This window comes from Chiloscyllium plagiosum, chromosome 38, assembly GCF_004010195.1.
Source record: "Chiloscyllium plagiosum isolate BGI_BamShark_2017 chromosome 38, ASM401019v2, whole genome shotgun sequence".
Taxonomy (NCBI): Eukaryota; Metazoa; Chordata; class Chondrichthyes; order Orectolobiformes; family Hemiscylliidae; genus Chiloscyllium; species Chiloscyllium plagiosum.
Window position 1 is genome coordinate 6,203,688 of NC_057747.1, and position 13,904 is coordinate 6,217,591.

Below are 13,904 nucleotides of genomic sequence, written 5' to 3' on the forward strand. Positions count from 1 at the left end.
TCTAAATTAAACTCCCATCTGTGACTCCTCAGCCCATGGGCCCATCTGATCAAGGTCCTGTTGTACTCTGAGGCAACCTTCTTCGCTGCCCTCCAATTTTGGTGTCATCTGCAAACTTAATAACCATACCAACATGTTTTTAACTTTGGAATTAATCTGAAGAAGGAAGTGAGAGATTTTTGCTGAAAACCCTGCATTCTTGAAAGATGTGTACAGTTCTGGTCTCCCTACTATAGGAAGGATGTTATGAAACTTGAAACGGTTCAGAAAAGATTTATGAGCATGTTGCCAGGGTTGAAGGGTTTGAGCTATAAGGAGAGGCTGAATAAGCTGAAGCTATTTTCCCTGGAGCATCGGAGGTTGAGGAGTGTCCTTATAGAAGTGTATAAAATCATGAGGGGCATAGAAAGGGTAAATAGCCAATGTCTTTTCCCTGGGGTGGGACATAGGTCGAAGGTGAGAGGGGAAACATTTAAAAGGGGCCTAAAGGGCAATGTTTTCATGCAGAGGGAGGCAGTTTGGAATGAGCTGCCAGAGGAAGTGGTGGAGGCTATTACAGTTGCAACATTGAAAAGGCATCTGGATGGGTGGGTGAATAGATAGGGTTTAGAGGGATAGTGGCCAAATGTTGGTAAATGGGACTAGATTTAAGTAGGGTCAGCATGGACAAGTTGGAGGAAAGGGCCTGTTTCCATACTGTACATCTCTATGTAACAGGATTTAATGTAACTGGTGAAATCTTGATTTTATGCAAAAAATATGTGAACTAACCAGCTATTTATTAAGACAGAGCCTAGATTTGGAATCCTGAAAATCACTGATCTCGGTCTTTGTTTTCCCCTCAGGATTCAACGAAAGTGAGAAAACGGAGAACTATCGAATGCTGTAACACCGACTTCTGCAATAAAGATTTGCACCCAACACTTACTCCAATTTCTGATTCTGGTAAGTAATAGATAGAGCTTGGAGTTTTTGGTTGTCTGAACTTTCATGTCTCTAAACAAAATATGGAAGTGTAATATTTCAATGGGAAAAATGTACATTTTTGAAACCAAGTTAGAACATGTCATTGATAATTATCTTTTGAAACTTTTTTTCCTGATATCTTGTGTTAGTTGTTGATTCATGGCTTGACAGTTTCAATTTCTCCACCTTTTCCCAAGAGAAGTTGACACCCATGCATGTACTAATGTAGTTATTGCATTTATTCTTTGATCAAGGTGACTGTGCCTTATATAAACTTTGTCATACACTGAACCCAGCTGAAATATTATGCACATGAATTGCATTGGTGTTGGGTTAATTTATACTACTGTGAATCAATTTATCTTTTCAGTGTTTGAACATTGTGACCATCTATGACATGGGCTAAGTGCAGAATTTTTCTGAAACATAATGAGAGAATTTGTAGTCATGTGATGAGTTAAGTTGAGGATGATGTGGTCTGTAGTCAGTTCATTATTTCTCTATCTGTTTACTTTGATTAATACTTTGGAATTATATTGCAAATAAATCTTGATACAAAATCATCTAATGCTAGCCATTTGCCAATTGTATTGTACATGGAGAATTGAAACCACAAGTAACCTTCAGTTGTGGTATTATTAGAAATGGAGATAATTGTACCAAGCCAATGAATGTAATTAGTCTCATTGTGTAAAACCTATCTTTTATTATCTAATAATTTAATTTCCTATCATTGTTCATAGTTAAACTGCAGAATCTATTCGGGAATTGTAGGGAAGTAGAATTGGTTCCAGTGTAGAGATTTCTCTATAGTTGAGCTGGCAGGTGCCAAAACTGACTCCACAGCATTAGTGTAGGATGATGTCATTAAGGCTATAGAGGTTTACATAGGCATTTTCCATTAAATCTCTGTATCAGAATTTCTAATGCATTAAGTTGAAATGCAAGACTTTGGAAATATTACAAATTTTACTGAAGTAACTGAATATAGGAGTTGAGATGTTATGTTGAGGTTCTGCAGGACAGGACGTTGGTGAGGCCTCTTCTGGAGTCTATGTCCAGTTTTGGTCTCCCTGTTATTGGAATGATATTATTAAGCTGGAGAATGTTCAGAGGAAATTTACCAAGGTGTTGCCGGGAATGGAGGGTTTGAGTTATAAAGAAAGGCTGTATAGATTGAGATTTCTTTCACTGGAGAGTAGGAGATTGAGAGATGGTTTTATAGAGATTTATAAAATAATGAGGGGTATAGATACGGTGAATGGTAAGTGTCTTTTCCCTAGAGTGGGGATTTCAAGACTAGAGGACATATTTTTAAGTTGTGAGGAGAAAGATTTTAAAAAGACATGGGGGCAACTTTTGTTTTTACACAGTTTTATGTGGAATGAAATTCTAGAGGAAGTGGTAGATGCAGGTGCAGTTACAACATTTAAAAGACATTTAGATAAATACATGAATAAGAAATATTTGGAGGGATATGGGCAAAAGGACTAGTTTAGTTTGGAATTATGGTCGGCATGAATTGGTTGGACTTGCAGCATCTGTTTCTGTGCTCTAACTCTGTTTAGCATTTAGCATGCTTGCATTCATTGCTCAGTCCTTTGAGTATAGGAGTTGGAAAATCATGTTGAGGTTGTACAGGACATTAGTGAGGCCTCTTCTGGAGTAGTATGTCCAGTTCTGGTCGCCCAGATACAGGAAGGCTATTGTCAAGCTGGAGAGGATTCAGAAGAGATTTACTTGGATGTTGCCAGGTATGGAATGTTTAAGTTATAAATAAAAGCTGGACAGGCTGAGACTTTTTTCACTGGAGCATAGGAGGTTGTAAGGTGACCTTATAGATAAATTTATAAAATCGTGAGGGTATAGATAGGGTTCATGGTAGTTGTCTTTTCCCGAGAGTGGGGGGGCAGGGGGGTTTCAAGACAGTGAGCACGTTTTTAAGGTGAGAGGAGAGAGATTTACGAAAAACATGGAGGGGCAAATTTTTTTACTCAGAGGGAGTTTAGCATATGGAGCACCACTTCCTCGGGAAGTGGTGGATGTGGGCACAATTACAATGTTAAAAAGACATTTGTATAAATACATGAATAGGAAAGGTTTGGAGGGATACGGGCCAGGAGCAGGCAGGTGGGGCTTGTTTAGTTTGGGATTATGTTCAACATGGACTGGTTCGACCAAAGTGTGCTCTGTGACTCCGTGACTGAATGCCATGATTCTAATATGTGTAATGTTCTATTATACCTGCAAAAATTATGCATGTTTCATTCAAAGAAAATGTTATCATTACACTACATACTGTCTTCATAAATAAAATATTAATTTTCTTAACATATTCCTTAATAGAATGTATTCTTACCTATGCTTCTATCCACAGACAAAAGTATCTTGCAACTAGTATCAAACTAACTCTCAAACCTTTAGTGATGTCCATAATCAAAGCCCAATGGCATATGTTTTTGTTTTGCTACTTTCTCACGTAACCTTTTCTTTGCAAACAGGTGGACTGTTTGAGGGCGATATCCACCGATTAGGCCTATTAATCTCACTGATTGTCTGCATCTTTGTCCTGATTATAATCACAACTGCTTTCTACTTCAGGTAAGAGCTCACTTAAGAGTATGTTCGAGTTGTTCTAGCTATTGGCAATTTCTTAATTGTTTGCATTTTGCATACTACACTAATATAACATCTGGACTTGGGGTTGATGTTTCTCGAGTTTTGGCCTTTTATGTGGAAAAAATATTCATTGGACTAGGCTGATGATTGTTTTGAGGAACAAAACTCTTGATAAAGTGACTAATATTGTTACAAAGTCAGAAGATTGTATGTTCATTTTAAGATTGAAAGGGTTTTCTGAATTTTAAAGTACAGCCTCAGCTGCCAGAACAGAACAGCTAAGAGACGGGCTGTTCCAAAATAGATGCATGCAACAATTGGCTGTTAAATGGATACCTGAGTTTTGGTTGTTGTTTTGACAACAATTCACATTTAATGAATTAAGTTAAATTATGCCCAGGATGCAAAAACCCAATTGAGGTTGAATTTATTGTATTGACAATATTGGACCAATGAGAAGGAACAGTGTTGGGGTTATACAACTAGGGCATTTTGAAAATTGCTCAGAGCAACTGCCACTGAACAGCAAAGCAACTGCCATGGAGCCGGAGAGCTAACTGCCCATCTAACATCCTGCTGTCAAAAGTATTATATTTCTTTCATCGACAACTAAAACAGAAATTGCTGGAAAAACTGAGCAGTTCTGTGGAGAAATCTAGTTAACGTTTTGGTTGCAGTGATCCTTCCTCAGAACTGATGGAACTGAAAAAGGTTGAGATTTATAAAGAAGATGGGGTGAAGGGAAGGTCAATGATAAGTGAATATAGCATCCAAATAGAGAGGAAAAAAAACTGTTGGACAAAGGAGTGGTTAAAGGTCAGTCTAGGGAATGAGGAGATAGAAATGAGTGCTACTAGGAGCTGATAATGGGTTGTATGTGGTATTAACCCATGTGATGACGAGGCTTGGTGTGTTGGAGTTGGAGGAAAGACAAGGCCTCAAGCCCTAAAATCATCGAATTCGACTTTAAAATCAGAATGCTGTATTCTTCCCAAAACAAAAAATGAGGTCCTGTTCTTCCAGCTTGGAGCACTGCAGCAAGCCTGAGACAGAGAAACAAGGTCGAACTGATAAATTAAACTGTATTTATTTCAATGCAAGAGGCCTAATAAGGAAGGCAGATGAACTCAAGGGATGGTTAGGAACATGGGGCTGGGATATCACAGCAATTACAGGAATGTAACTCAGGGACGGACAGGACTGGCAGTTTAATGTTCCAGGATACAAAGGCTATAGGAAGGATAGAAAGAGAGGCAAGGGAGGAGGGCCAGTGCCGTTTTTGATAAGGGATAGCATTACGGCTGTACTTGGGGAGGATATTCCCGGAAATACATCCAGGGAAGTTATTTGGGTGGAACTGAGAAATAAGAAAGGGATGATCACTTTATTGGGATTGTATTATAGAGCCTCTAATAGCCAGCAGGAAATTGAGAAACAAATTTGTAAGGAGAATTCAGGTATCTGTAAAAATATTAGGGTGGTATGGGATTTTAACTTTCCAATGGAATTGCCATAGTGTTAAGGGTTTAGATGGAGAGGAATTTGTTAAGAGTGTACAAGAAATTTTTCTAAGTCAATATGTGGATGTACCTACTAGAGAAGGTACACAACTTGACCTATTCTTGGGAAATAAGGCAGAACTGGTGACTGAGGTGTCAGTGGGGAAGCACTTTGGGGCCAGTGACCATAATTCTATTAGTTTCAAAATAGTGATGGAAAAGGATAGACCAGATCTAACAGTTGAAGTTCTAAATTGGACAAAGGCTAATTTTGACGGTATTAGGCAAGAACTTTTAAAGGCTGATTGGGTGCAGATATTCACAGGTAAAGGGACTGGAAAATGGGAAGCCTTCAGAAATGAGGTAACAAGAGTTCTGAGACAGTATATTCCTTTTGGGGTGAAAGGAAAGGCTGGTAGGTGTAGAGAATGCTGGATGACTAGAGAAATTGAGGGTTTGGTTAAGAAAAAGAAGGAAGCATATATCCGGTATAGACAGGACAAATTGAGTGAATCCTTAGAGTACAAAGGCAGTGGAAGAATGCTTATGGGGGAAATCGGGAGGGTAAAAAGGGGACATGAGATAGCTTTGGCAAATAGGGTTAAGGAGAAGCCACAGGGTTTTTACAAATATATTAAGGACAAAAGGGTAACTCGGGAGAGAGTAGGGCGCCTCAAAGATTAGCAAGGCAGCCTTTGTGTGGAGCTGCAGGAGATGAGGGAGATGCTTAACGAGTATTTTGCATCAGTATTTACTGTGGAGAAGGACATGGAAGATATACAATGTGGAGAAATAGATGGTGACATTTTGAAAAATGCCCATTTAACAGAGGAGGACGTGCTGGGTGTTTTGAAACGCATAAAGGTGGATAAATCCCCAGGACCTGATCAGTTGTACCCTAGAACTCTGTGGGAAGCTGGGGAAGTGATTGCTGGGTCCCTTGCTGAAATATTTGTATCATCTATAGTCACAGGTGAGGTGCCAGAAGACTGGATGTTGGCGAACATGGTACCATTATTTAAGATAGCTGGCAAGGACAAGCCAGGGAACTATAGACCAGTGAGTCTGAGGTTGGTAGTGGGCAAGATGTTGGAGGGAATCCTGAGGGACTGGATTTATGTGTATTTGGAAAGGCAAGGACTGATTAGGGCTAGTCAACATGGCTTTGCGTGTGGGAAATGATTCAACAACTGATTGAGTTTTTTGAAGAAGTAACAGAGGATTGATGAGGACAGAGCGGTAGTTGTGATCCATATGGACTTCAGTAAGGCGTTTGACAAGGTTCCCCTTGAGAGACTGGTTAGCAAGGTTAGATCTCATGATTCAGGGAGAACAAAGTCTGCAGTAGTGAGTATAGTGGGTTCTTTCTTGATTATATGGAGATATGTCTCTTGATTAAACTTAAAGTATAAGTCATAACTAGTTATTTAACCTGGGTCAGTGTTTGTAGAGGAATAAGATGGTGTTATTTTCTGGGTCTGTAGATTGTGAAGAAGCAAAAATGGTCTTGAGTAGAGTGATATGCGCTTCTTGTCAGATGCGGGAGTTTAGGTTGAGGGATTACAGTGGATTATATCTGCCATAAATGCTGTTGGTTGCAAATCTTATCAGATCGAATGGATCGGTTGGAGAGACAGAAGCAATGAGGAATTTGTAACAGCAACAGTATGTGATAGATAGCAGTTATAGGAAGGGGGAAAAGTCTCAGGTACAGTCACATAGATGGGTTAACTCCAGGAAAGGTAAGAGAGGTAGGCAGCTAGTGCAGGAGTCTTTTGTGGCGATACCCATTTCAAACAGGTATGCTGTTTTGGAAAATGTAGGGGGTGATGGAGTCTTCGGGGAACATAGCATAAACACCAAATTTCTGGTACTGAGACTGGCTCTAATGCAACGAGGGGTACTTTGGGTTCCAAGAAATCAATTGTGTTAGGGGATTCTCCAGTCCAAGGTACAGACAGACGTTTCTGTGGCCAGCAGTGAAAAATAGAATGGTGTGTTGCTTCCCTGGTGCCAGGATCAACAATGCCTCAGAGAGGGTGCAGAATGTGCTCACGGGGGAGAGGGGCCAGCAAGAGGTCATTGTCCACATTGGAACCAACGAAATAGGAAGGGAAAAGGTCGAGAGTCTGAAGGGAGCTTACAGAGAGTTAGGCAGGAATTTAAAAAGGAGTTCCTCGAGAGTAGTAATATCTGGATTACTCCTGGTGCTACGAGCTAGTGAGGGCAGGAATAGGAGGATAGAGTAGTTGAATGGCATGGCTGAGGAGCTGGTATATGGGAGAAGGATTCACATTTTTGGATCATTGGAATCTCTTTTGGGGTAGAAATGACCTGTACAAGAAGGACAGATTGCACCTAAATTGGGGTCAATCTGAAACTGATACAGTTGAGAACAGAAGCAAGTCAAACAGTCAGGCAGGCATGGATAAGGTAGGATTAATAAATTAAACTGCATTTATTTCAATGCAAGGGGCCTAACAGGGAAGGCAGATGAACTCAGGGCATGGTTAGGAATATGGGACTGGGATATCATAGCAATTACAGAAACGTGTCTCAGGGATGGATAGGACTGGCAGTTTAATGTTCCAGGATACAAATGCTACAGGAAGGATAGAAAGGGAGGCAAGAGAGGAGGGGGAGTGGTGTTTTTGATAAGGGATAGCATTACAGCTGTGCTGAGGGAGGACATTCCTGGAAATACATCCAGGGAAGTTTTTTGGGTGGAACTGAGAAATAAGAAAGGGATGATCACCTTATTGGGATTGTATTATAGACCACCTAATAGTCAGAAGAAAATTTAGAAATAAACTTGTAAGGAGATCTCAACTATCTGTAAGAATAATAGGGTGATTATGGTAGGGAATTTTAACTTTCCAACCCAATTCATACATTTCAGGTAATAACTAACCTCCTCGTTCTTCTGACTGTTATGCATTGTCTCATTTATCTGTGATGTATCTACTGCTGATTGATCTTGAATGAAACAGAATTGCGAAACCAAGAGTCTGATGCAGGGGCAGTGAGTTACCATCATTTGAGCAGAGCAGCTCGAGTAATAGTTAAGAGGCATCTTTGAGCACTGTTGTGGGCTGTGAGGCTGCTCACCCTCTGAACTCCTCTTCGCTCTATTCCATTCAGACAATGGGCAAGCATTGGAATAGCTGCAATAGGTCTTTTAAAAATTGCCCAGCAGATCTAGTTCCTGCCTCCTTCCCATACGAGCTGGCCCCACTGTAGCACCAGGTTCCCCTCTGGGCCAACTGGGACCTTTCTCAAAGAAAATTGTGTTACTAACTGATGCTGTTGTGGTGCCGGGTTGAGGTCTAGAAATGATCCTGATATCTCAATCCCCTTCCTGATCTGAAAAGGGGACATTCAGCCTATCAAGTCCGCATGGCTCTTTGTAGATCAATCCACAAACACAGGATTGGGATTGTATTATAGACCCACTAATAGTCAGAGGGTAATTGAGAAACAAATTTGTAAAGAGATCTCAGTTATCTGTAAGAATAATAGGGTGATTATGTTAGGGGATTTTAACTGTCCAAACAGACTGGGACTGCCATGGTGTTAAGGGTTTAGATGGAGAGGAATTTGTTAAGTGTATACAAGAAAATTTTCTGAGTCAGTATGTGGATGTACGTACTAGAGAAGGTGCAAAACTTGACCTACTCTTGGGAAATAAGGCAGAGCAGGTGACTGAGGTGTCAGTGGAGGAGCACTTTGGGGCCAGCAACCATAATTCTATTAGATTTAAAATAGTGATGGAAAAGGATAGGCCAGATCTAAAAGTTGAAGTTCTAAATTGGACAAAGGTATTAAGCAAGAACTTTCGAAAGCTGATTGGGGGCAGATGTTCACAGGTAAAGGAATGGCTGGAAAATGGGAAGCCTTCAGAAATGAGATAATAAGAATCCAGAGAAAGTATATTCCTGTTAGGGTGAAAGAAAAGGCTGATAAGGTATAGGGAATGCTGGATGACTAAAGAAATTGAAGGTTTGGTTAAGAAAAAGAAGGAAACATATGTAAGAAACAGGATAGATCGAGTGAATCCTTAGAGTATAAAGACAGTGGGAGTATACTTAAGAGGGCAAAAAGGGGACATGAGATAGCTTTGGCAAATAGAATTAAGGAGAATCCAAAGGGATTTTACAAATACGTTAAGGACAAAAGGGTAACGAGGGAGAAAATAGGATCCCTCAAAGATCAGCAAGGCGGCCTCTGTGGAGCTGCAGAAAATGGGGGAGATACCAAATGAGTATTTTGCATCAGAATTTACTATGGAAGATATAGACTGTCGGGAAATAGATGGTGACACCTTGCAAAATGTCCAAATTACAGAGGAGGAAGTGCTGGATGTCTTGAAACGCATAAAGGTGGATAAATCCCCAGGACCTGATCAAGTGTACCCTGGAACTCTGTGGGAAGCTGGGGAAGTGATTCCTCTGACTCTTGCTGAGATATTTGTATCATTGATAGTCACAGGTGAGGTGCCGGAAGACTGGAGGTTGGCTAACGTGGTGCCACTGTTTAAGAAGGGTGGTAAGGACAAGCCAGGGAACTATAGACCTGTGAGCCTGATGTCGGTGATGGGCAGGTTGTTGGAGGGAATCCTGAGGATCAGGATTTACATGTATTTGGAAAGGCAAGGACTGATTTGGGATAGTCAGCATGGCTTTGTGGGTAGGAAATCATGTCTCACAAACTTGATTGAGTTTTTTGAAGAAGTAACAAAGAGGGTTGATGAGGGCAGAGTGGTAGATGTGATCTATGTGGACTTCAGTAAGGCGTTCGACAAGGTTCCCTATGGGAGACTGGTTAGCAAGGTTAGATCTCACGGAATGTAGGGCAAACTAGCCATTTGGATATAGAACTGGCTCAAAGGTAGAAGACAGAAGGTGGTGGTGGAGGATTGTTTTTCAGACTGGAGGCCTGTGATCAGTGGAGTGCTGGGTCCACTACCTTCTGTCATTGAAGTAAATGATTTGGATGTGCGCCTAAGAAGAGGTACAGTTAGTAAGTTTGCAGATGACACCAAAATTGGAGGTGTAGTGGACAGTTAAGAGGGTTACTTCAGATGGGTCAATGGGCAGAGAAGTGGCAAATGGAGTTTAATTCAGATAAATGCAAGGTGCTGCATTTTGGGAAAGCAAATCTTAGCAGGACTTATACACTTAATGGTAAGATCCTAGGGAGTGTTGCTGAGCAAAGAGACCTTGGAGTGCAGGTTCATAGCTCCTTAAAAGTGGAGTCAGAGGTAGATAGGATAGTGAAGAAGGCATTTGGTATGCTTTCCTTTATTGGTCAGAGTATTGAGTACAGGGGTTGGGAGGTCATGTTGCGGTTGTACAGGACATTGGTAAGGCCACTGTTGGAATATTGCGTGCAATTCTGGTCTCCTTCCTATCGGAAAGATGTTGTGAAACTTGAAAGGGTTCAGTAAAGACTTACAAGGATATTGCCAGGGTTGGAGAATTTGAGCTATAGGGAGAGGCTGAATAGGCTGGGGCTGTTTTCTTTGGAGTGTCGGAGGCTGAGGGGTGACCTTACAAAGGTTTACAAAATTGAGGGGAATGGGTAGGGTAAATAGACAAAGTCTTTTCCCTGCGATCAGGGAGTCCAGAAGTAGAGGGCATAGGTTTAGGGTGAGAGGGGAAAGATATAAAAGAGACCTAAGGGGCAACTTTTTCACGTAGAGGGTGGTACATGCATCGAATGAGCTGCCAGAGGAAGTGGTAGAGGCTGGTACAATTGCAACATTTAAAAGGCATTTGAATGGGATATGAATAGAAAGAGTTTGGAGGGATATGGGCTGGGTACTGGCAGGTGGGACTGGATTGGTTTAAGATATCTGGTTGACGTGGATGAGTTGGACCGAAGGGTCTGTTTCCATGCTGTACATCTCTATGACTCTACAACGAGCTATTTGGTTACAGAACTGGCTCGAAGGTAGAAGACAGAGGGTGATGGTGGAGGGTTGTTTTTCAGACTGGAAGCCTGTGACCAGTGGAGTGCCACAAGGACCGGTGCTGGGTACACTACTTCTCATCATTTATATAAATGATTTGGATATGAACATAGGAGGTATAGTTATTAAGTTTGCAGATGACACCAAAATTGGAGGTGTAGTGGACAGCAAAGAAGGTTACCTCAGATTACAACGGGTTCTTGATCAGATGGGCGAATGGGCTGAGAAGTGGCAGATGGAGTTTAATTTAGATAAATGCCAGGTGCTAGGTTTTGGGAAAGCAAATCTTAGCTGGACATAAACGCTTAACGGTAAGGTCCTCTGGAATGTTGCTGAACAAAGAGACCTTAGAGTGCAGGTTCATAGCTCCTTGGAAGTAGAGTCACAGGTAGATAGAATATTGAAGAAGGTGTTTGGTATGCTTTCCTTTATTGGTCAAAGCATTGTTGGGAGGTCATGTTGTGGCTGTACAGGACGTTGGTTAGGCCACTTTTGGAATATTGCTTGCAATCTGATCTCCTTCCTATCGGAAGGATGTTGTGAAACTTGAAAGGGTTCAGAAAAGATTTACGTGGATGTTGCCAGGGTTGGAGGATTTGAACTATAGGGAGAGGCTCAATAGGCTGGGCCTGTTTTCCCTGGAGTGTCAAAGGCTGACTGGTGACCTCATAAAGGTTTATAAAATCATGGATAGGATAAATAGACAAAGTCATTACCCTGGGGTGGGGGAATCGAGAACTAGAGAGCATAGGTTTAGGGTGAGAGGTGAATGATATCAAAGGGAACAAAGGGGCAACTTTTTTGCACAGAGGGTGGTGCATGTATAGAATGAGCTGCCAGTGGAAGTGGTGGAGGCTAGAAATTTTGCATTATTTAAAAGGCGTCTGGGTGGGTGTATGAATAGGAAGGGTTTAGAGGGATTTGGGCTGGGATATCTGGTCGGCATGGACGAGTTGGACCAAAGGGTCTGTTTCCGTGCTGTACATTTCTATGACTTTATGTTAGCCAGGGAACAGGGTGGCATGAAGTTTCAAGCAACTGGAAGCTTTTTTTTGTGGACAGATGTAGGGATTCTACAAAGCAATCACCCAGTCTGCACTTCATTTCCCTTGTGTAGAAAAGACCACCTTGTGAACAGTACCTACAGTAGACTAGACTAAGTGAAGTGCAGGTAAAGCGTTGCTTCACCTGGAATGTGTATTTGGGGCCTTGGATGGTGAGGAAGGAGGAAGTAACAGACAGGTGCTACACCACCCTTGTTTGCAAGGGAGTGGACCAGAGTATCCCGGAAGGAATAGTCCCTGCAGAAGGCTGACAAGGGAGAGGAATAGTGGTCTAGTGATATTCCGCTGGAGGTGGTGGAAGTGGTGACTAATGATCCAATGGCTGTAGATGCTGGTGGGATGGTAGATAAGGACAAGGAGGACCTTCTCTGTTGTGGGAGGGAAGAAATATCAATTTTTTTCCTAGCTGTCATCAGTTCTAACAAGGGTCACTCGACTCTGATATTAACTCTGATATCTCTCCACAGATGCTGCCAGACCTGCTGAGTTTTCCAATAATTGCTGTTTTTGCTTTTGATTTCCAACATCCATAGTTCTTTCAGTTTTTTTGTTTGCTGTTTCCTTTGTTGTTGAAAATGATGTTTATTTGTAAGCAGTTATTACACTGAATTGATAGCAAAGGATGATGAGTACCAACTTTTTATTTAGGTACAAAGGGCAGGCAGACAGACGTCGCTACAACCGGGACCTTGAGCAGGATGTAGCTTTCATTCCACCAGGGGAGTCTCTGAAAGACTTGATTGACCAGTCCCAGAGCTCAGGTAGTGGATCTGGGCTCCCTCTTTTGGTAAGAACACCAATTACAGAATTACACATTCTTGCACAATCACAAACTGGGTTGCTTCTTTCAATAAGAAGCTTACTCAAAATAGAGACACCCAGGAAAAGCTGAGCTGACCATTCAGCTTTTCTATCTATATATTCTACCACTTCTAGAAGCAAGGTTTTCATTCTTGATCTCCATCAATTTTATTGTTCCATAGAAACATTAAATGGTTACAGTGCCTGAAGCAATTCCCTCCATGAAAAACTTACTAAGTCCACTTCTCCCACCTATTCTGTATAGTCCTGCAATGTTTTTCTCTTTACACAATCACCCAATTCTTATCTGCCCCCAATTTTTCAATCTATCCACACAACTAAAGTTCCTCATTCTGTAATTAGAATTTATATTAGAGTTGCCTCACTCTTTTTAGCCTCCTTGTTCTCTAGTTGGAAAAGTTCTTGCTTTCAGTTTTTAGCTAATTGTCCCTCCCTGCTGTGTTCCTCACCTCAGCTGAAATCGGAAATCAACCTACTACCCAGGGCATGGCAGATAGTCATTCCCCTTATCTGAAGGTTTTTTTTCCCCTGAAGAGAGAATCCAACTGTCAAATCGCAGAATTCATGCCTGTGGAAATAGGCTATCTGGCCCAATGAATCCATTACGACCCTCTGAAAAGCGTCCCATTAGACTCAACCCCCTCTCCTATCCCAGCATTTCGCATAGCTAGTCCACCTAGTCTGCACATCCCTTGTTTTCACAAGTATCTGAAAGAACAGCAAACAAATTTCCAAAATTTGAGAGATTTGATACTTCCGTTCAATTGTCAAGCTGTAAGTAGGTATCAATAATTTCTGTAGTTAGTTTGTTAACATTGAGACCTTCAACTGCAGAAAGCAAACCAAGTTTCTCACTGACCATGAAAATCTCAACAGATTGCTATAGGCTCTATAATGGTTACATATTAGTCATTTTTATGACGTAATTATGGATGAGGGAGACTATCTTTATTTCATCAAACC

At 41.3% G+C, this 13,904-nt stretch overlaps 1 protein-coding gene across 2 annotated transcripts in view; it reads left to right on the plus strand.

Annotated features, from left to right (window-relative positions):
• The window catches only part of bmpr1aa (bone morphogenetic protein receptor, type IAa), a 136,524-nt gene that overhangs the window by 105,223 nt on the left and 17,397 nt on the right, over nucleotides 1-13,904 (plus strand). For both annotated transcript variants that reach the window (XM_043678714.1, XM_043678716.1), the window contains 3 exons: nucleotides 846-945; nucleotides 3,468-3,567; nucleotides 12,768-12,906. In XM_043678714.1, the coding sequence (XP_043534649.1) occupies nucleotides 846-945; nucleotides 3,468-3,567; nucleotides 12,768-12,906 (339 nt within the window). The remainder of the gene's footprint in view (nucleotides 1-845; nucleotides 946-3,467; nucleotides 3,568-12,767; nucleotides 12,907-13,904) is intronic.